This window comes from Heptranchias perlo, unplaced genomic scaffold (genome assembly GCF_035084215.1).
Source record: "Heptranchias perlo isolate sHepPer1 unplaced genomic scaffold, sHepPer1.hap1 HAP1_SCAFFOLD_117, whole genome shotgun sequence".
In the NCBI taxonomy this organism is placed as follows: Eukaryota; Metazoa; Chordata; class Chondrichthyes; order Hexanchiformes; family Hexanchidae; genus Heptranchias; species Heptranchias perlo.
The window spans coordinates 330071-353611 of NW_027138396.1; the positions used below are offsets into that span (position 1 = coordinate 330071).

The following is a 23541-nucleotide window of genomic DNA, read 5'->3' on the forward strand; positions in this document are numbered from 1 at the left end:
TTACAAGTACATTTAATTACAAAGCAACAGGTAGAAACACTGCCATCAAAACAAGACACAAACTAAACCGAACTGAAATAGCAGATTGCAGTTTTTAATCTAACTGTATAGCTGTAATGATGTGGAGATGCCGGTGATGGACTGGGGTTGACAATTGTAAACAATTTTACAACACCAAGTTATAGTCCAGCAATTTTATTTTAAATTCTTGCTTGTGAATTTAAAATAAAATTGCTGGACTATAACTTGGTGTTGTAAAATTGTTTACAATTGTATAGCTGTAGGCAGTGATTAACAGTGCCGCCATGTCATTCAGCAGGCTGATGTATGGGATTGTGTCCCAGGGAAGATGAAGTACACCTTTCATCTCTATCTAGGTTAGTGGACCCTTTTGAATTGGACACAAGAACAAGAAATTATGAAAAAAGTACATTACAGCATTTACTTTACAGGAGGTAGAAACAGTGTCCTTGGCATTCACTGCTCATATCATCACTTGTCTTAAAATTCGACTGAAAGCTTTAGTGAATTTTCCCATTTATGTGGGTATCTAAGAGCTCTATACTTTCTATACTTTCTAACCTTTATTCTTCTTCAATTTACTGGGGGCCACCTTATCAGCTGGAGGCTCCGGCAACTGCTTGGTGGGTTCTTCACATTTCGTAGATACACAGCCACAGTCTGTTATGTAGGTGTAGGTGAACTCAATTGCTGTGTCATCTGGACAAAGTAACGTGATATTTTGCTTGCTGGTCGCTAACTCCCGACAGCAGGTGCAGTTATGTGAGATCATATTTGCTTCAGCAGAATATCTGTCATAGAACCAAGAGGAAACATTACTTAGAATACTGGCTTCAAGATATACACAAATAAATGATCTATCCATTGACTAGTATTATATTCAAAATAATAGACGTGCATGCACTTCCTGTCAACTTCTTCCATGATAAATTTCTATTTTCACGTTTATAATGGTAAGTGCCTATGTCAACTTGTCATGCTGTAATGACTCTCTTTCTTCAGTGGAGGCACTGCAGCATCACCAGTGATGAGAGGGTGTGATTACAGCGTGGCAAATTTAAAATGCATTTAATTTAAAGTCCATTATAAATGTGGACATAGGACACAGGAATTTATAACGGTAATATAAAAATTAGGAAAGAGCATATGACTTTAAACTAAGGACTGACTGGCACCAGGATGCAACTGCAGCATAACAAGTTTAAATAGGCTGTTTTTATTATAAATGTGGACATAGAAAGTTATAATGGAAATGTATGAAAATAAGGACAGAGGTATAACGTCAAAATGAGGACTGGTGCAACTTTCCCCCAACTGCTAGTCCCGCTTCACCTGAAGACCATACTTGGGCTTGACTCCCTGTGCGCAATGCTGCGACAGACTGATTAATAATATGTTAAAAACTTTGGTCTGGAATTTCCACAGGGCTGCTCCTGCTCAACAGAAGTGCAGCAGAAACCCTGTTTACATGCGTAAACCTGTTTTCCACCACGCTTTCAACGAAGTTACAGCAGCAGAGCATGAGCGACTCTGAGGAAAGTCCTGGCCCTGTGTCTGCGCACTGTAGTTAGCTTCCACGTGGAATAGGGCCACTGGCTCCTCCCCAAACAACCCATCATTTGCACACTCTTTGATGTCATTCGCCTTATCTTCAAGGATAAGCATATTGTTCTGGGCTCCAAGTCATGCTCAAAGACGTAGAAGGTAATTTTAACCTTCACCGCTTGGACGGTAAATTGGTGAAGCGGATCGCCTGCCTGTTATAGAACCTGTCCGATTTTCATTTAATTTCCGCCAGTTTACCGCCCAAGCGGTGAAGGTTAAAATTGCCTACATACAAGCTTAACTTTCTGATCTTAGAGTCCCCCATTAATAGCACCTGCCTCATTGGCTCCCAGGTTCCTATGCTCCATGGGGCCTTGGCCCACAGTGTCTACCAACCCTCTTGTTTCTTTCTGAAATAGATTGCGGAGAATGCTCATCAGTCAACTCCTCACATTCCAGACCAGAGAAACAGTTGACTAGTTTCAGCCCTGGTAAGCTCTTTCCCTGCCTCCCGACCGCGCTAGTTGTTTGGATGCAATCAGTAAACTTGAAGCAATTCAAGGACAGATGCACAATACAAGACTAACAATGGAACCAAGACTGGACTTTTCTCTCCCACTGTATGTTTCTCCGAATATTTGACTCTCTCTCAAGTTCTGCCAGATTACCCCTCTCTCCCTGATGTTTTTCTCAGACTCTTGTGCTCTCTCTGTGATGTTTCCCTCAGATTCCACTCTCTCGCTTTCTGACGTTTCTTTAGACTCTGTGCTCTCTCTGATGTATCTCTCAGACTCTGTGCTCTCTCCTTGATGTTTTTCTCACATCCTGCACTCTCTGTGATGTTTCTCTCACACTCCATGCTCTTCTTGATGTTTCTCTCAGAATCATTGCTCTCACTCTGAAGTTTCTTTCGGAATCCTTTTTCTCTCTCTGATGTCTCTCTCACACTCAGAGCTCTCTCCTTGATGTTTCTTTCAGACTAAGAGCTCTCCCTGATGTTTTTCTCAGATTCCCCTCTCCCTCTCCCTGATGTTTCTCTCAGTTTCCCCCTTTCTCTCCCTGATGTTTCTCTCAGTTTCCCCCTTTCTCTCCCTGATGTTTCTCTCAGTTTCCCCCTTTCTCTCCCAGATGTTTCTCTCAGTTTCCCTCTTTCTCTCTCTCTGATGTTTCTCTCAGTTTCCCCTTTTCTCTCCCAGATGTTTCTCTCAGTTTCCCACTTTCTCTCCCTGATGTTTCTCTCAGTTTCCCCTTTTCTCTCCCTCATGTTTCTCTCAGTTTCCCCTTTTCTCTCCCTGATGTTTCTCTCAGGCTTCGCTCCTCTCTCATTGGTGCTTCTCCCAGATGCAGTTCTTTTTTTTTGCAAGTGTGAAATTCAGGCTTATGTCTTTACATACATGCAGATACTGCAATTACTTCTTTACCTGAAGTATATTTATTTCATTTCTAGATAGACTTTTCTTTTTAGCCCATCAGATGTCTTGCTTTTGATTATATATTTAATAGAATAGGCTCCAGTACTAATGGGCAGAAGACAATTTAAGTATAAAACAACTATACACTCGTGTAGACAGTTATGGGCAAAACATGATTTGTATACGTACATAGAATAGGTCATACAGCGTCCTCCACAATAAGTCATCGTCACTTTTTGTGCAGATCGACATCCATGCTGGTTGATGTAGGTTGTGGTTTGTGAAATGCTACATGCCTTTGGAATACCTGCAAATGTGATCATAATTGAGCTCAGGACATTGTCACCAACGATTTGAAGCTTGAAAGGAAGAAATTCCTGTACAGAGGCTACAGATGATTCAAAACGAAAGGTACAATAGAAATGTAAGTAAGTCACAGTAATTGTTGCAATGAGGACCTTGGGATGGCTTAAAAGGTAGGAGTTTTCCAAATCTTTCTCATGAATATTTCACCTCTGTAGTGTTCTAATAAGGCCTTTAAAGCATAAACATGAGAGTACTGACAATTATAGCACACACTCTGTTTAAAGGGGATGCGATAAGCCAATGGAGATGACACTTGTCAATCAGACCAATAATGACAGTATCCATCAAAGGAAGCAGTTCCAATTGATTCCAATTGTACCATAACATCTGGAGTATCAGTTTCCCCACTTTACGACCCTTTTTTGTTAAACCCACCTATGTATTTCTATGGTTGTTATTTTATTAATAATTCCCAGTCTGTATTTCAGTTTACCTTTTATTCATTAACTGTGTGCTGTGTGATTGTCACTTACTGAAATAGATCTGCACCAGCTCAGCTGTAATTTAGTTATAAAGAAAACTTCTTCTAAAAGAGTTCTGCCTGTAAATGTCACACTGTCGTATATGTCACCCCTGATAATTGCAAGTCACGAAAAGAGAGATAAAAGTGGTTCATATATATTGGACTTAAATGGGCCCTGATGTTTGCTTAGTTGTGGCTAATAATAAAAATAGAATTTGCATTTATATAGTTCCTTTCACATCTTCAGGATAGCCCAAATTGCTTTACAGTCGGTTAATTACTTTTAAAGTGTAGTCATTATTGTTTTAGAGGCAAACGTGGCAGCCAATTTGTGCTCAGCAAGATCCTACACCAGCAATAACATGAATGACCACTGAAGCTGTTTTAGTGTTGTTGGTTGAGGGATAAATGTTGGTCAGGCAACCAGGAGAACTCTCTGCTCATCTTCAAATAATGCCAGGGGATCTTTTCCATTACCCTGATAGGATAGGTTTAATCCCTCACCTGAAAGAACATGGGCACAATTTTAAAAGGCCGGCGGGATGGCAGTGGTGGGGGGGTGACTGTGCGTGTGGATAACCCGAATAATAAAAACTTGATGTTCCCCATGCGATCGCAACTTAATTAGTGGCCATTAATCTTGTTTCCAGGTTTGCTGTCCGAAAGCTGCGCAGGGGGTGGACTGTGCACCTGCATGACCTGCTGTCAACTGAAGCGTCTAGATTTAAAGGGTCATTGCTCCATTGGATTTTGCTGGAGCAAGGAGACACAATGGAGCAGCACAGGGGCCAGGCTGCTCCAAGATTCAGCGATGCCTCAGTTCAGCTGCAACTGGCCGGGGTGAGGAGGATGAGAGAATTATTTTACCCGGCCGACAGGAGGAAGCACCCTGCCTCTACCATCAAGAAGGCCAGGCTCAATGTGGCAGAAGAGGTCACCAGCAGGAGCAACATATCCCGCACTTGGGTCCAGTGCAGGAAATGTTTCAATGACCTAACTAGGTCAGCAAAAGTGAGTATACTTACTGATTCTCCTGCATTTTGTGTCGCACACCACCCCGCCACCCCCCCACACCATTCCGCACAGCCAAGCTACTCCATCACATCACTCCTCACACTCACTGAAAGCTTATCGTCAACTTACCTGCACTTCTTAAGCACTTCCACACCTCCCCATTTGTAACTTCACAACTACCACTCACCCCAATCCTGATCCAATGTGATGTCTCTATCTGATACTCACCCTCTGATGCACCTCTTTCACGGTCAGTCTCACCCAAAGCAATGCATTCATCGGCTGACTACTTCACCATCACTCACTCACATGTCTGTACTTTCTCCCCTTCTAGAAGAGAGCGCAAAATGCACGCAAGAGGGCGAGGACTGGAGGGGGGCCACAACAAATAGTGGTCCTCATAGAGGCAGAGGAGGAGGCCCTGCAGATCAGCCACATCCTCGAGTGCCTGTCCGTCGGGGATGCCGAGATTGGCACCCCACAAACGTCTGGTGACACAACTTTAACATTCCTCACGCACAACATGAACTGATGTTAAGAATGACTGGCATGTTGAACACCTCAATATGATCATAGCAACATGACACATCAGTGATGATGCTTAATATTGCCTTCTGTTCTCTTACAGACCGCAGTGAAGGGAGAGAGCGATTCCTCAGAGTAGCTCCCGGCCTCTGAGGGTGCACCGTCACATCTTAGTGAGCCACCCACCAGCACAGATACTCACACCTCGGTGGGATTTTAACTTTCACATGGATTGGACAAATCAAAATGGCAAAAATAGCCCTGAGGAGGAGTTCATAGAGTGTATTAGGGACTGTTTCTTAGACCAATACGTCGGGGAACCAACCAGGGAACAGGCCATTTTGGATTTGGGAATGGGTAACAAAACAGAATTAATTAATGATCTCAAAGTAAAGGATCCTTGGGAAGCAGTGATCATAACATGATAGAATTTCACATCCAGTTTGAGAGCGAGGATCTTGGGTCTGAAACTACTGTATTAAACTTAAATAAGGGCAATTATAAAGGAATGAGGGTTGGCTAAAGTGGACTGGGTAAACAGATTAGATGGTATGATGGTGGCTAAGCAGTGGCAAACATTTAAAAAGATATTTTATGACTCACAACAAAAATATATCCCTGTGAGGAGGAAAGACTCCACAAAAAGGGTGAACCGACCATGGCTAACTAAGGAAGTAAAGGATAGTATCAAGTTAAAAGAAAAAGCATACAACATGGCAAAGATTACTGGTAAGCCCGAAGATTGGGAAAACTTTAAAAACCAGCAAAGGATGACTAAAAGAATAATAAAGAGGGAGAAAATAAATTATGAGAGTAAACTGGCAAGAAATATAAAAACTGACAGTAAGAGCTTCAGTATATTAAAAGTAAATATTGGCCCCTTAGAGGATGAGACTAGGGAAATAATAATGGAAAACAAGGAAATGGCAGAGGAAATGAACAGATATTTTGTATCTGTCTTCACAGTAGAAGACACTAATAACATACCAATAATAATAGAAAATTAAGGGGCAAAGGGAAGGAAGGAACTAAAAACAATCACTATCTCTAGAGAAAAAGTACTAGGTAAATTAATGGGTCTAAAGGCTGACAAGTCCCCTGGACCTGATGGCATGCATCCGAGGGTCTTAAAAGAAGTGGCTACAGAGATAGTGGATGCATTGGTTGTAATGTTCCAGAATTCACTAGATTCTGGAAAGGTCCCAGCGGATTGGAAAACTGCAAATGTAACACCCCTATTCAAGAAGGGAGTGAGCCAGAAAGCAGGTAACTATAGACCAGTTAGCCTAACATCTGTCATTGGGAAAATGCTAGAATCCATTATTAAGGCAGTAGTAGCAGGACATTTGGAGACTCATAATACAATCAAGGAGAGTCAACATGGTTTTAAGAAGGGGAAATCATGTCTGACAAATTTATTAGAGTTTTTTGAGGAAGTAATGGGCAGGGTGGATAAAGGGGAACCAATGGATGCAGTATATTTGAATTTCCAAAAGGCATTCGATAAGATGCCACATAAAAGATTACTGCATAAGAGCTCATGGTGTTGGGGGTAATATACTGGCATGGATAGAGGATTGGCTAACTAACAGAAAACAAAGAGTCAGGATAAAAGGGTCATTTTCAAAATGGCAATCTGTGCAAGTGATGAGATGTGAACGCCTCAGACTGTCTGATCCTAGGAGAACCGTTGACATATGAGTGCCTCCCTGGCCTGGCAAGCATCCCGGTGAGCCGTTCGGCCCATGGGTTGTTCCTCATCCTCGCGCGCCTCCTCCTCCTCCTCCACCTCCTGCTCCTCATCGTCGTCCTCAATGTGGGTGGCGGGTGTGGATGGGGCCTCCTCCAGCGGCACCCCTCTCTGTTGGGCCATGTTGTGCAGGGCACAGCAGACAACTATAATTCGTCCCACTCTGAATGGCGTGTATTGGAGCGCTCCCCCAGAACGATCAAGGCACCTGAAGCGCATCTTGAGCAGCCCTATGGCCTGCTCAATTGTAGACCTGGTAGCAATGTGGCTGTCATTGTATCGACGCTGCGGCTCGGTGATGGGGTTCCTCAGAGGTGTCATGAGCCATGTGTGCAGGGGATACCCCTTGTCGCCGAGGAGCCAGCCGTTGCCGGTGTTGGGTGCGTGGAAGAGGGGCGGGTCGGTGGACTCCCTGAGGACGAAGGCATCATGGCAGCTGCCGGGGTATCTGGCGCACACGTGTAGGAATCTCTGGCGGTGGTCACAGATGAGCTGGGCGTTCATGCAGTGATACCCCTTCCTGTTGATGAACAGCCCTGGCTCATGTGGAGGTGCCCGTATTGCTATGTGGGTGCAGTTGATTACACCCTGCACCTGTGGGAAGCCAGCCACAGCATGGAAACCAACCGCCCTCTCCATCTGGCTGCGCTCGTCCATGGCGAAGTTGATGTAGTGCGAGGCCCTGTGGAACAACCCATCGGTGACCTGCCTTATGCACTTGTGTGCAGAGGACTGACAGACCCCGGTGATGTCCCCGGTGGCACCCTGGAAGGATCCGGAGGCGAAGAAGTTGAGGGCAGTGGTGACTTTGACGGCGACGGGTAAGAAGATGCTGCTTGGTCCATCCGGGAGCAGCTCGTCATTAAGGAGGCTGCAGATGTCGGCGACGACCTGGCGAGTGACTCTGAGCCTCCGTATGCACTGCTCCTCGGAGAGGTCCATGAAGCTGAGCCTCGGTCTGTAGACCCTGTGCGGAGGGTAGTGCCTCCTGCGATGCATCTCTCTCTGCGGTTGCCCTCCCTCCTGCTGTGCAGGTGGGTGTGCCACAGCACCGTGTTGGGGGCCTGCACGTCGCTGAGGCGGACGGCGTGGACTGCGAGGCTGCTGGGGCTGGTGATGCTGTTCGTCCTCCGAGGATGTCGAGGCGGCCCCCATCTGGCAGGTGTTGGTCTGAGGGGTTGTGCATGGTAGGTAGGTGTTTCCTCGCACTGGGGCTGCGGTTCCATGTCGGTGTATCTTCTGGCTTGGAGGGGGGTGGTGGAGGGCAAGCGTTGCCCTATCTGATGGAGTGGCCTGATGCGTTGGTGAAGGGTCTCCCCCACCCCCCCCCGCCCCCCCCCACGTGGAGTGCACCTTGGCAGCTGCCACAGGCTGCTGGCTGCAACACGTCCGTTTGGAGTGAGACTGTTTCCCCCAGTATGTGAAACAGTCTCAGGTGCAGGTAAAATCCCACACTTCCTAATAAGACAGCTGAAATAGCTAGATAAATATTGTCAAGTGGCATCCCGCTGGCTTTAATTGCCTGCGGGATTCCCACCAGCGGGGGCTTCGCACGCACCCCCGCACGTCAGCGCGGAACCCGGAAGTGGGCGGGATCGAGGCGGGATCCGGTCCTGCTCCGAGTTTTCGCGATTTTCGGGGGCCCCCCGCCGGGAATGCACCCGATAGTGGGTGCTAAAATCGGGCCCAAAGTGTCTGCAAAGGGATATTGACAGGTTAAGCGAATGGGCAAAAATTTGGCAGATGGAATATAGTGTGGGAAAATGTGAAGTCATCCACTTTGGGAGGAAAAATAAAAAAGCAAAATATTATTTGAATGGAGAAATACTACAAAATGCTGCGGTACAGAGGGATCCAAACTGTTCTCCAGTGAGGTGGTAGGAGTGATGTGGGCCTGGTCCAGGAGAGGGATGATGGCAAAAGGGGACATGGAAGTGGGGACACCAGTCAAAGCGCTCCCATGACTCACCCGTTGCTCTCCTCTCAACCAATACCCGCAATGCTGCCTCCTCTCCGGGTGGCCGAGTCTGTCCCTGTACAGGTGCAGGTGGAGAAATTTTTGGTGGCGTAGGCCAGAAGCATCTAAGCAGTCCGGGCATGGACATGAGCAACCTGCCACTACCTCTGCTGCAGCCACAGGGGATGCCCCATGTGGAAGTAGTAGGAATAGAAAGGCTAAGGTTTTGTGATCACAAAGGGCGTGCACAGACTGTCACTTTTTCATTTATATTTGTTTTTTGATAAAGTCACATTAAATGTTATCATTCTCACCTCTACTGCCACGTCTTGCCCATTCTTGACTGCCTTTTGTGATGGCGCCCTTTCACGTGCTTTATCATGAAAGGTGAGACTTGATGCGACCTAATGGGTGACTTTACAGTGGGTGGATGTGTAGTTGCAGAACTGTTTGTGTGGGGGTGGGGGGGTTGCTGGTGTTGGCTGCTCTTTCCAGATGGTATGAGGACTGGACTATTCTCACTTTGTGATCTTATGAGAAGCATTCACGTATGAGTGACTCCCTGGCCTCATGAGCAGCCAGGTGAGCCGCTTCGCTGCCCAAGGGTTCGTCATCCTCCTCCTCCTGCTGCTGCTGTTGCTCCTCCTCAATGTTCATTGCAGGTGTAGATGGTGGATGAGGGCATGGGGCCTCATCATCCGGTACCCCTCTCAGTTGTGCCATGTTGTGCAGGATACAACACACTACTATAATGTGACCCATTCTTGCTGGTGCGTATTGAAGCGCCCCCCCAGAACAATCGAGGCACCGAAATCGCATCTTCAGCAGTCCTATCGCATGTTCAATGACTGATTTGGTGGCAATGTGGCTGTCGTATCGACACTATTGCTCACTGATGGGGTTCCTCAGAGGTGTCACGAGCCACATGTGCAGGGGGTATCGCTTGACCCTGAGGTGCCAGCCCTTAAGGCTGTTCGGTGCGTGGAAGAGGCCCAGGATGTTGGATTCCCTCAGAATGAACGAATCATGGCAGCTGCCAAGGAATCTGGCGCACACGTGAAGAAATCTTTTGCAGTGGTCACAAACGAGCTGAGCGTTGATCGAGAGATAATCCTTTCTGTCGATGAACATTCCTGGCTCATGTGGAGGTGCTCGGATTTCTATCTGCATGCAATCAATTGCACCCTGCACCCGTGGGAAGCCAGCCACAGAGGGGAATCCCACTGCCCTCTCCGTCTGGCTGAGGTTGTCCATGGGGAAGTTGATGTATTGCGAGGTTCTGCGAAACAAGCCATCGGTGACCTGTCTTATGCACTTGTGGGCAGACGACTGAGAGACCCCGGCGATGTCACTGGTGGCACCCTGGAATGATACGGAGGCAAAGAAGTTGAAGGCAGTAATCACTTTAACAGCGACGGGTAATGAGATGCTGCCGGGCCCAGCCGGGAGCTGCTCGGCATGAAGGAGGCTGCAGATGTCTGCGACCACCTGGCGACTCGCTCTCAGCTTCTGTATGCACTGCTCCTCAGGGAGGTCCAGGAAGCTCAGCCTCGGTCTGTAGACCCTGTTGCGATGGTAGTGCCTCCTGCGCCGATGCCCGTCTGTTGTTCCCCTCTGTGCTCTTGTGCAGGTGCCTGTGGCGCAGCACTGTGTTGTGGAGCTACAAGTGGTGGAAATGCACGCCGTGCCTGGCGAAGATGGTGATGTTCCTCATCCTCGGATGTACTGGTGAATGCAGCCATCGGGCCCCCATCTTGTTGGTGTCAGTTTGAGGGGGTCCGAAAAGTTGGTAAATATGTGTAAACAGAACAATTCTGAGTGGAAACCAAGAATTTTCAGTCTAAACACGAAGATCTCCCAGCTAAAAGTTTGTCTGAGAGAACTGAGTGCCCTGCTGCAATAACTCACCTTTTATCCCCATCTCTCAAACAGAGATTTAAATGTCCAAATGGCTGCCAGCTGAAACACGACTCCTTCATCATGGCATTTTCACACAGCACGGGAAACACGTTGAGGCAGCGTTGAAATCGCTTGCCTTCATTCTTAATTAGATTTATGTACTGCCCGCACCTCTTTTGCCCCCCCGCCCCCAATGCATCCGCATTTTTTAAAAATCGTGCCCCATATTTCTGACAATAAAGTACTCCCTTGTGACAGCACCACAGTGTCAACCTAAATTACTTACCCAAGGCTTGAAATGAGGCTTAGAATCAACGACCCTCTGACTCAGAGGTAAGAGTGCTTACCACTAAGCCATGGCTGACACTTGACTAAATTCATCTTCCACCAGAATTAGCAGCTATCAACTGTTTGAATGAATCATAATTCAGAGCCACAACGACGGTCACAGAGAGATTTCATAATTGTTTAAATATACTACTTACATGTCTGACAACAGCCATCTGAGTCCATGTGTATTGTTCCCTGTCACAGAGAATAACCCATTAGAAACAAACTTATTTGAAATCACAAATCCTCCAAAACCTCTGGTCGTTTAATTTTATAGAACAGATTTTGTTCCTTTTATTCGAAAAAATTAATAAATAATTGTTTTGCACTCACAGGCTCACAGTTATCATGATCCAGATGGGGGCACCATTGATTATAGATGTTTGGAACGAAGTGAGGCCCTATTTTCTCACACTCGTATTTAGTGCAGTTGTTCTTTGAATCTGGTATGATAGCTCCAGGCTGTGCAATAATAGGAAAGGAAAAGTTTTCAATGGCAAATAAAAATTTTGGAGCTTTGGACTCTGACAGTGCATCGATCTTTACTACTATAGCTACTAAAACAACAGCATTTATATAGTGTTTTTAACATAGAAAAATGTCCCAAGGCACTTTAGGAAGATAATCACAGCAACACAAACTCTGCAAGACAAAAACTTGAAATTCACGCTGAACATCAAAGGAGATGATTCATTTTTCCTTTCATACAAGAAACTCTAATACAATGACTGTGAACTCATCCTAAACTGTAAAATCGTGACTTGTTCTAATAATCAAAGCCACAATTACTAATGTACTATGAAGAATTATAAAAACTTTCCACTGTATAACAAGTACCTTTCATCCTGGCCTTCAGATGCTAAATGCCAAGAAGCAAGTTAATTTATTTACCTGAACCATTTAACATATATGTATCATTGTAATTGTATTATACACTCCATCAGTCCATATTGTATCTGTTCTGTGTAACATGTCACAAAATAAAAAGGATTTTAAAAGTCTGAACTAATCCTCATATATAACACACACAGAAAAGGGATGTCGTAATTTGTTAAAGTCTACATTGACTACAAGACTAGTAAAATAGGTGTGAATCTGGATGCTTAAAAGGTTGATTGACTTTATTAAATACATTCTCTAGTTTTACTCAGGGCTTGATACTTCTGGGAGGGGGAATTATATCTGGTCAAGATAGGTTCATTGGAGGCATTTGCTGCTTAATCCAAATGACTTCATTGGTGAGCCCAGAATTTCTTCCCCCAAATCACCAAAGGAATGCGGTAATATGGGCAGACAGGGGGAGAAATTTGGTTTTGCATAGAATTTAGGTGTGGGTTCATAAAAAGCCCACTCACAAATGGACAGGTATATTATGATACCATGTAAATAAAGGAAATACATCATATGGCATAATTCTCACCATTTGTGCCTTAGCAATGCTGGGTACAAGGGACTTCTTTACATGATTCAGGAGGCCACCCGCACTATTTACAGTGCATCTGGAGTGCCCCTTTAGATTGGGCGTGGAAACTTGCTACAGCAACATAAGTGGGATAACTGTACCACCTGATGAATTTCCAAAATTAAGTGCCTTTTTCAAATAGGCTGGTTTCACTCTGCGATCGTTTGCAGTAGAGAAATCAGCCTTTTAAATTGAAATACCCACCCAATGCCCTTAGCAATATTCATTTCTCCAAATCTTTACATAGCATCTTTTCCCAACCCATCAACTTGCTCCTCACTTGATCCAAATGGTGTAAGTTTTTCTTTTTTACAGTTCAGTTCCTTTGGTTAAATCTTCACTTTTTGTTGAACAAAGCCACTTGACAATTTCAAACAAACTTCTTTCTTTTGAGTTATGATACGGTTCATGATGTGGTTCAAGGATGAATCCACTAAATATTTCAAGTAGTCACTTTACACAATAGAATGGCTGAACATCATATTCAAAACTAACCCCTGAATGTATTAAGTAGATGATGATCATTATGGTGATTTGCTTCCAAAATGTAATATGCATACCTGAAGGATTATTGGTGGCATGTTTGGCATCTCAATTATGCAGTCAACCTGGGTACAATTTCCACAACATTGTCCTTTCACTTCCTTATACTCAAAGCCCTGTGGGGAAACACAGAAAATTGATGATTACTCTCCTTTCACCAACTACAAAGTGAATCTTTAATGATAGGTGGGTCAGATGCTCACCAGTGGACAGTGAGAATCACACTTCATGTTGGTACACTCAATAGTGTTGTGCTTGGTTGATGGATCCACTTTATTGGTACATTTGCAATTCTTACATGGGTCCTGTGGAATAGTCATACCTGGCTGGAAAAAAGGTGAACATAAGAACATAAAAATAGAAGCAGGACTAGGTCATATGGCCCCTTGAGCCTGCTCTGCCATTCAATAAGATCTTGGCTGATCTTCGACCCCAACTCAACTTTCCTGCCTGATTCCCATGTCCCTTGATACCCTTAGAGTCCAAAAATCTATTAATCTCAGCCTTGAATATACTCAATGAATGAGCATCCACAGCTCTTTGGGGTAGAGAATTCCAAAGATTCACAACCCTCCAAGTGAAGAAATTCCTCCTCATCTCAGTCCTAAATGTTCAACCCCTTATCCTGAGACTATTCCCCCTAGTTCTAGACGCTCCAGCCAGGGGAGACATCATCTCAGCATCTACCCTGCCAAGCCCTCTTAGAATCTTATATGTTTCAATGAGATCACCTCTCATTCTTCTAAACTCCAGAGAGTATAGGCCCATTCTCCTCAATCTTTCCTCATAGGACAACCCTCTCATCCCAGGAATCAATCTCGTGAACCTTCATTGCACCCCATCCAAGGCAAGTATATCCCTCTTTAGGTCAGTTACAATTGAGAAGTGTTTTAAAGTTGTGCTGGATTTTTTACACATTGGAATGGTCAGATTCTATACAGTAAAGTTAATTAAAGCTGTGGAGGTTTAGTTTCATCTTGTAGTGCATTTCATCGTGCCTTTGCTTGAAATCCATTTGTGCATTACCTTAGCACAGTTATTAACTCATTTATTTGAAATCAAATCCTGTTTTTTTTGTTGTAGTAAATTAATATTGCAATGAAAATAAAAGTGCACTGTTCCAGTTTCACTTGTTACAACATTTTCACATTATTTATTCATTTTGTGCTGTTCTGACTTTAAATGAATTTGTATCTTCAGAAATTCTTGAAGTCAAAATTTGAAGAACAAGATAGAAATATAAAAACTATACACTGAACAAAATGATTAATAGGTGTGAAACCACAAATCATAATCTCAAAATATCCCAAAGATCTTTACCTTGTACTCAGTATCATTGTACACACACACTGGCTTTGGCTCTGCAAATAGAATAATGTGCCATTAAATTCAATAGGTCATTTACAGCTAAGGTACAGGATGTAAGCTTATTGCTCCAAATTGTTAAGGTGGCAACAGTAAAATATTACCCACCTCGGATTAAAGAGAAATGCAACACTTACCACATGTATAATCTGGGCAACATTTGTCTTCATGACTATGGAACACTGGTTCATATCCAGGTTTGCAATCAAATTTCACAGTGGGGCAGTGGATTAGATTACATTCTGAATGAACAAAAATGGACACAGGTTAAAAAGCTTGTAGTTATTCTTTCAGCTCGCTACTAATGATCCTCAGTGAGACTAATGAGAGGTCTCAATGCAGGTTAAATGAAATGTCACTTTCTAATACTGCTGTGAATCATGAACTTATTGTTATAATTCAATGGCGTTACCTGAAGAGCCCAAAAGAATTTAAAGAGCAAGATTTGATAGGCTGCCTCGCAAGGTCTTCTTTGTTCCTTAATGGAAGCATCTCCACGTACCCCAGGAGTAAGCTCAGGTGACAAAGGGAAAAACTAGGCTGCTTTCCCTTAACAAATTTTGATCCAAGTGACATGGTGATTTGGGGATTGTTTATATTCTTGTCCCAAGTGTATAAAAGGCATGTCCCCTGAGGTGATGTCTCAGGTTCTTTTCCCAGAAGAGGCAGAATCCTAACTCTAACAGCCACAAATTAAATACATCAGAAAGACTTAACATTTACAGACTAATTATAGGATGGTTGAGTGGAGTCTTGGTATGTAGAGGATACTGCAATTCAAATTCCAAAGAAGGTCTTACAAACCAGACATTATGACATTCTTCTTTGTTACAGTGTCTGTGACTCAGTAGCAGCACTCTCACCTCTGAGTCAGAAGGTTGTGGGTTCAAGTCCCACACCCGGGACTGTGAACACAAAATCTAGACCGACATTGTCGGAGGTGCTGTTTTTCGGATGAAACGACAAACCGAGGCCGGTCTGCTCTCTCAGGTAGATGTAAAAGATCCCATTGCATTATTTCAAAGAAGAGTAGGGGAGTTTTCCCTGCTGTCCTGGCCAATATTTATCCTTCAAACAACATCTGGTCATTATCTCATTGCTGTTTGTGGGACCTCGCTGTATGAAAATTGGCTCCCGCATTTCCTACATTACAACAGTGACTGCACTTTAAAAGTACTTCATTGGCTGTAAAGCGTTTTGGGACATCCTGAGTTTGTGAAAGACGCTTTATTTCTATCTGTTATAATGTACTGGGACCAGATTATCTGTTTTAACATAGTGGGTTCAGGTTATCAGTTTTGATGTAGTGGGTTGAGATTGTCAGTTTTGATACAGTAATATCAGGTGACCTGTTTTGAAATAGTGATTGTATAGACAGAAAAAGATGGTGAGCCAAGACTTCTGACAACATAAGGTAGTTTAACTTTGACACTTATAACCTTGTCCATTTCTGACTTTTGGACAAGATTTTAGAAAGATGGCAGAGTAAGTTTTTGTTCCCAGTGAAATTTTATGTTTGCCTTATTCTTTATTAATAAATAAAATAGTGAAGAAAATTTGCTCCGGTTGCATCCTTTTGGAGGCCCTGTTGCAGGTCGTAACATTTTGTCATGTTGCTGATTGTTACTAATTTTCGGTTCTTTGGTAGAGATTTTCTCACTTCACCATTTACTAACATAAACAGACCTAACATCCCCTGTGACTTGGAGAACACACTTACTGCCCTATCTAGTTATAGGTTACCATGACCTGAGTACAGTAACAATAAGATCCCTCATTGTGTGCACTGGATACTAAGATCTTGCATGCTCGCTCATGTTCTCTCCTAGCTTTTTAGAAGGTGAACTGAAAAGCACACCAGTAAGATGAAGCATGACTGTAAACTAACAAAGTGATGATAGATGAATGAGTAGAATACAGTTTACACAGTGAGATTTACCTATTTCTTATCGCTCCTTGTTCCATCAAAATAATAAAATATGTGACTTTGCCCCACGACAGGCTGAACTCACTTTACAAGTTAGCAGTCCCTGAACTTATTAGCACTAACCTCTCCCATTATAGGCCACATGCATTCATGCCTCAGCCAAGAGTCTCACTGGCTGGAGAAAAAGCAAGACCTTTCTGACGGTAGCATAGTGGTTATGTTACTGGACGAGTAATCCAGAAGCCCGGACTAAAATCTGGAGTCATGAATTCAAATCCCGCCACGAGCAGCTGGCGAATTTAAATTCAATTAATTAAGTCCAATTAAATAAATAAAAATCTGGAATTAAAATACTCGTATCAGTAATGGCGGCCATAAAACTACTGGACTGTCGTAAAAACCCATCTGGTTCACTAATGTCCTTGAGGGAAAGAAACCTGCCGTCCTGACCCGGTCTGGCCTATATGTGACTCCAGACCCACAGCAATGTGGTTGATTCTTAATTGCCCTCTGAAATGGCCTAGCAAGCAACTCAGCTCTACAATCTTGCTACGAAAAATCATAACAAGAATAAAACCGGACGGACCACTCGGCACCGGACACAACAACGGCAAACCAAGCCCAGTTGACCCTGCAAAGTCCTCCTCACTAACATCTGGGGACTTGTGCCAAAATTGGGAGAGCTGTCCCACAGACTAGTTAAGCAACAGCCTGACACAGCCATACTCACAGAATTATACCTTTCAGCCAACGTCCCAGACTCTTCCATCACCATCCCTGGGTATGTCCTGCCTCACCGGCAGGATAGACCCACAAGAGGTGGCGGTACAGTGATATACAGTCAGGAGGGCTGTCCTCAACATTGACTCTGGACCCCATGAAATCTCATGGCATCAGGTCAAACATGGGCAAGGAAACCTCCTGCTGATGAATCAATCCTCCTCCATGTTGAGAAGCACTGAGGGTAGCAAGGGCACAAAATGTACTCTGGGTGGGGGACTTCAATGTCCATCACCAAGAGTGGCTCGGTAGCACCACTGCTGGCCGAGTCCTGAAGGACATAGCTGCCAGACTGGGCCTACGGCAGGTGGTGAGCGAACCAACACGAGGGAAAAACTTACTTGACCTCGTCCTCACCAATCTACCTGTCGCAAATGCATCTGTCCATGACAGTATTGGTAGGAGTGACCACCGCGAAGTCCCGTCTTCGCACTGAGGACACTATTCAACGTGTTGTGTGGCACTACCACCGTGCTAAATAGGATTGATTCAGAACAGATCGAGCAGCTCAAAACTGGGCATCCATGAGGCACTGTGGGCCACCAGCAGCAGCAGAATTGTATTCCAGCACAATCTGTAACCTCATGGCCCGGCATATTCCTCACTCTATCATTACCAACAAGCTAGAGGATCAACCCTGGTTCAATGAGGAGTGTAGAACAGCATGCCAGGAGCAGCACCAGGCGTACTTAAAAATGAGGTGCCAACCTGGTGAAGCTACAACTCAGGACGACATGCATGCTAAACAGCGGAAGCAACATGCTACAGATAAAGCGGAGCGATTCCACAACCAATGGATCAGATCAAAGCTCTGCAGTCCTGCCACATCCAGTCATGAATGGTGGTGGACAATTAAACAACTAACAGGAGGAGGAGGCTCTGCAAACATCCCTATCCTCAATGATGGCGGAGTCCAGCACGTGAGTGCAAAAGACAAGGCTGAAGTGTTTGCAACCATCTTCAGCCAGAAGTGCCGAGTGGATGATCCATCTCGGCCTCCTCCTGATATCCCCACCATCACAGAAACCAGTCTTCAGCCAATTCGATTCACTCCACGTGATATCAAGAAACGGCTGAGTGCACTGGATACAGCAAAGGCTATGGGCCCCGACAACATCCCAGCTGTAGTGCTGAAGACTTGTGCTCCAGAACTAGCTGCGCCTCTTGCTAAGCTGTTCCAGTACAGCTACAACACTGGCATCTACCCGACAATGTGGAAAATGGACAAGGTATGTCCTGTCCACAAAAAGCAGGACAAATCCAATCCGGCCAATTACCGCTCCATCAGTCTACTCTCAATCATCAGCAAAGTGATGGAAGGTGTCGTCGACAGTGCTAACAAGCGGCACTTGCTCACCAATAACCTGCTCACCGATACTCACTTTGGGTTCGGCAGGACCACTCGGCTCCAGACCTCATTACAGCCTTGTTCCAAACATGGACAAAGGAGCTGAATTCCAGAGGTGAGGTGAGAGTGACTGCCCTTGACATCAAGGCAGCATTTGACCGAGTGTGGCACCATGGAGCCCAAGTAAAATTGAAGTCAATGGGAATCAGGGGGAAAACTCTCCAGTGGCTGGAGTCATGCCTAGCACAAAGGAAGATGGTAGTGGTTGTTGGAGGCCAATCATCTCAGCCCCAGGACATTGCTGCAGGAGTTCCTCAGGGCAGTGTCCTAGGCCGAACCATCTTCAGCTGCTCCATCAATGACCTTCCCTCCATCATAAGGTCAGAAATGGGGATGTTCGCTGATGATTGCACAGTGTTCAGTTCCATTCACAACCCCTCAGATAATGAAGCAGTCCGAGCCCGCATGCAGCAAGACCTGGACAACATCCAGGCTTGGACTCATAAGTGGCAAGTAACATTCGCGCCAGGTAAGTGCCAGGCAATGACCATCTCCAACAAGAGAGAGTCTAACCACCTCCCCTTAACATTCAACGGCATTACCATCGCCGAATCCCCCACCATCAACATCCTGGGGGTCACCATTGACCAAAAACTTAACTGGACCAGCCATATAAATACTGTGGCTACGAGAGCAGGTCAGAGGCTGGGTATTCTGCGGCGAGTGACTCACCTCCTGACTCCCCAAAGCCTTTCCACCATCTACAAGGCACAAGTCAGGACTGTGATGGAATACTCTCCACTTGCTTGGATGAGTGCAGCTCCAACAACACTCAAGAAGCTCAACACCATCCAAGATAAAGCAGCCCGCTTGATTGGCACCCCATCCACCACCCTAAACATTCACTCCCTTCACCACCGGCGCACTGTGGCTGCAGTGTGTACCATCCACAGGATGCACTGCAGCAACTCGCCAAGGCTTCTTCGACAGCACCTCCCAAACCCACGACCTCTACCACCTAGAAGGACAAGAGCAGCAGGCACATGGGAACAACACCACCTGCACGTTCCCCTCCAAATCACACACCATCCTGACTTGGAAATATATCGCCGTTCCTTCATCGTCGCTGGGTCAAAATCCTGGAACTCCCTTCCTAACAGCACTGTGGGAGAGCCGTCACCACACGGACTGCAGCAGTTCAAGAAGGCGGCTCACCACCACTTTCTCAAGGGCAATTAGGAATGGGCAATAAATGCCGGTCTCGCCAGCGACGCTCACATCCCATGAACGAATAAAAAAAACTCTCTCAATGTCCCATACTAAGACTGCTCAAAACTGATTTTTCCTTCAAGAAATAGTCAAAGGCTGACCTCTCCCTCAACTGTCTGTATTGAAGATTGGCTTGCTGAAATGCCAATTAAAGTTATCACCTTCAATGAGAAACCCCCTGTGATGGCATGGGAGCTTTGGCAATTACATTGTCCATTTAGCGAAGCCCTTCTGTCCTTTCTTTGCATGTTGAAAGAAAACAATTCTTGCATTAAAGGTACGGACAGCTATCTCAAAACTGATGTCATATGTGAGATTACAAAATTTTTATGGCTGTTTCATATGGTATTCCAATTATTGTCCTGATCAACATCCTCGCTGGCTCGTGTCACTGGGGCTTAACCCTTTGTGAACTGAATTTAACTTTTTAATGAAAAAAAATTACATAAATAAACAAAACCTCTTTCTAGGCCAAATAGGCAAAAGCACTACACATATTTGGTGTAGTTTTTGGAGACTGGAATATCTTATGTCTGAACTGCACAGTGAAATATTCATACACAGCGGAATGTACAACATGTTTACTTACCGCACATGGTTTCTGTACAACAATGGTCATGTTGGCTTCTTTGAACAACTGGCACAAAACCTTGGCCGTTGCATACTTTTGCTGGCGATGGAGGGCATTTGTGGGCTTTGCAGACAACGTTCATTGTTGCATTATTGCAGAAACAGTCCTGACAATTGCTTTGCCATGTTTCACCAATCTGTCATAAATGCACAAAGTCATGCTAGGAGGTCTATAAGCAGCGTAAAACTGAAATTAATAACAGTTAAGTGTAGAAACAGATATAATCTGTTTATCTAAAGAACATGTACCTGTCTTGGTTTTCCATCAGGTCCTATGCACTCTAGTGGATTAAAAAAAATTACAATTAATGTTTTACAAACTGATACTGCACCAAAACGTTTTAAAAGCTAAATAATCAATAGAGATGAAGAAAACATAAAATTCAGGCAAAGAGAAGTGAAGGAAGAGAATAAATGATTGCTGATCCGGAGACATAACACTGACTTCGATAGTCAACCAGTAATACTCATGACTATCAGACAAAATAACCACATGATTGAAATGTACTTCCTTTGATTATTTTCTCCAATTTTCTTCTATCCTCATATATTACCGGTCTCTCATCACCCCCAGCATGCAGAATTCCATCTGCAATTCTCAGAAGCAAATAAAATCCCTCCCCCATTGCTGTAGCAAACAAGTTCGAGCTACAGGAATTCCACAGATGAACTATGTGGACTTCTGCACAGTATTTGACTCCTGGAGCTTGGCAGTGACCCTACTACATACTGTAGACATTGTTACTAAAGAAATATGCTTACCACAGATGTCTACGCAGATGTCTAATGGTGCAAAAAGGAACTTTCCATCTGGGCAGAAACAACCTTCATTATGATCACTCTTGTCACTAGGTACATTCCTGTCAGTGTACCTAATCATTAAAGAAAGAGTATTAATTATGTACAGCAAACAGGGGAGTGAGAGAGAGAGAGAGAATGAAAGAAAAAGAGCATTTCAATTGTTGTCATTGAGAATGGTTTGCTCAATATGTACAACAAACCTTGAACTACAAGTAGGCTGTTCTTTTGGCTCACACGATTTATACTCCATCGTTGCAGGGCAGTGATATACTGTTTGAATTAAATTGAATAAAACAACATGAGAAAGTGAGCAAGTAACCTCAATCTGTACAAGCGTTTACTGTTTGTGTTTATATTTGATATGTTGCATACTTATGCGTGTTTGAAAAAGTCCAGATTCATATCAAGACAGATTTAATTACTTACGACATGATCCATTGGTATGTTCTCGCCAGTTGACACAGATACCTCCTTCAGATTTGCATATCTTAGCATAGATTGCTAAACTGGAACATATTATTGTGTCATTCCTCATGTGACATCCATCGTGGACACATGCTTCATAATATGGGCCTGGAGGAACTACGTCATGGCATTTCGAAAAGGCACTGAGGAAACAAAGCTTATGTTACAGATTCAAACAGTTCTGAGTTGAGATGTCTCACTTCCTGTGCAGTTGGCTGACCTTGTTAACCTATGCTGCCATTCTTTTGATGCTGGGGTGGAACTACTCCATTTTTTCTTTTCTCCTTCCTGTTTGATTTGCCTCTCCTCTCCACAAAGGCCGACCAAATCAAGCCATAGGTAATTATGAGTAGAGATTTTAGTAATCTCTCAGTATATTTTTATTCTATTTTTCATTAGTGTCATTGCATCTATTAAGCTGTTTATATATTCGGTGCAAATTGATTCCTTGGCCTCGTATGTCATAGGACGCCAGTTTACATATTACAAATGGTCTCCTACCTGGAACAGGCAGGCTCTCCAGTTGTCCAACTCAGGAGCCTACCCAAGTTGGCGGTGGCCAGAACCTCACGGTAAGTGACCCTATACCATCTTCAGACTGTTACTGCCCCGTTTACACCAGGCGGAGCCCTTAAAATCAGTTCCATTCGCTTACTGGCCACACTTAAAATCCACACTACAGACATGCTTAAACTCCACACTACACACACCCTGAAAACCCACACTTCACTCCCACTCTTACAGCCCACACTATACACATTTACAACTCACACAATGCACACACATTTAAAGCCCACACTACACACACACTTAAAGCCCACATTATACACACTTAAAGCCCACACTACACACACTTAAAGCCCACACTACACACACACTTAAAGCCCACATTATACACACTTAAAGCCCACACTGTACACACACTTAAAGCCCACATTATACACACTTAAAGCCCACACTGTACACACACTTAAAGCCCACATTATACACACTTAAAGCCCACATTACACACACACTTAAAGCCCACACTGTACACACACTTAAAGCCTACACTGTACACACACTTAAAGCCCACATTACACACACACTGAAAGCCCACACTGTACACACACTTAAAGCCTACACTACACACACACTCAAAGCCCACATTATACACACTTAAAGCCCACATTACACACACACTTAAAGCCCACATTACACACACACTTAAAGCCCACATTACACACACTTAAAGCCCACACTGTACACACACTTAAAGCCTACACTGTACACACACTTAAAGCCCACATTACACACACACTGAAAGCCCACACTGTACACACACTTAAAGCCTACACTACACACACACTCAAAGCCCACATTATACACACTTAAAGCCCACATTACACACACACTTAAAGCCCACATTACACACACACTTAAAGCCCACATTACACACTGTACACACACTTAAAGCCCACACTGTACACACACTTAAAGCCCACATTACACACACTTAAAGCCCACACTGCACACACTTAAAGCCCACATTACACACACACTTAAAGCCCACACTGTACATACACTTAAAGCCCACACTATACACATACTTTAAGCCTACACGACACACACACTTAAAGCCCACACTACACACACACTTAAAGCCCACACTACACACACTTAAAGCCCA

At 44.3% G+C, this 23541-nt stretch overlaps 1 protein-coding gene across 1 annotated transcript; it reads right to left on the reverse strand.

The window, feature by feature from the left end:
* Window positions 1-212: 212 nt before the first annotated feature.
* Window positions 213-21474, reverse strand: LOC137307988 (intestinal mucin-like protein). Its single transcript, XM_067976959.1, has 11 exons — window positions 21369-21474; window positions 20856-20887; window positions 20566-20743; window positions 14790-14894; window positions 14608-14648; window positions 13491-13613; window positions 13305-13403; window positions 11616-11744; window positions 11438-11477; window positions 3168-3285; window positions 213-812 (listed from the first exon to the last, which is right to left on the reverse strand). Exons 3-11 carry the CDS (start codon window positions 20687-20689, stop codon window positions 578-580), a joined length of 1014 nt encoding a protein of 337 aa, XP_067833060.1. The 5' UTR covers window positions 20690-20743; window positions 20856-20887; window positions 21369-21474; the 3' UTR covers window positions 213-577.
* Window positions 21475-23541: the final 2067 nt, after the last annotated feature.

What these genes read in the sequence shown, in the direction of transcription:
- LOC137307988 (XM_067976959.1), bottom strand. Translation starts at nt 20,689, where the DNA reads ATGAACGTTGTCTGCAAAGCCCACAAATGCCCTCCATCGCCAGCAAAA. An exon ending in TGCCACCAATAATCCTTCAG is followed by an intron (nt 11,745 to 13,304) that starts GTATGCATATTA and finishes ATTATTGCACAG; the next exon opens with CCTGGAGCTATCATACCAGA. An exon ending in ATCATGATAACTGTGAGCCT is followed by an intron (nt 11,478 to 11,615) that starts GTGAGTGCAAAA and finishes TCTCTGTGACAG; the next exon opens with GGAACAATACACATGGACTC.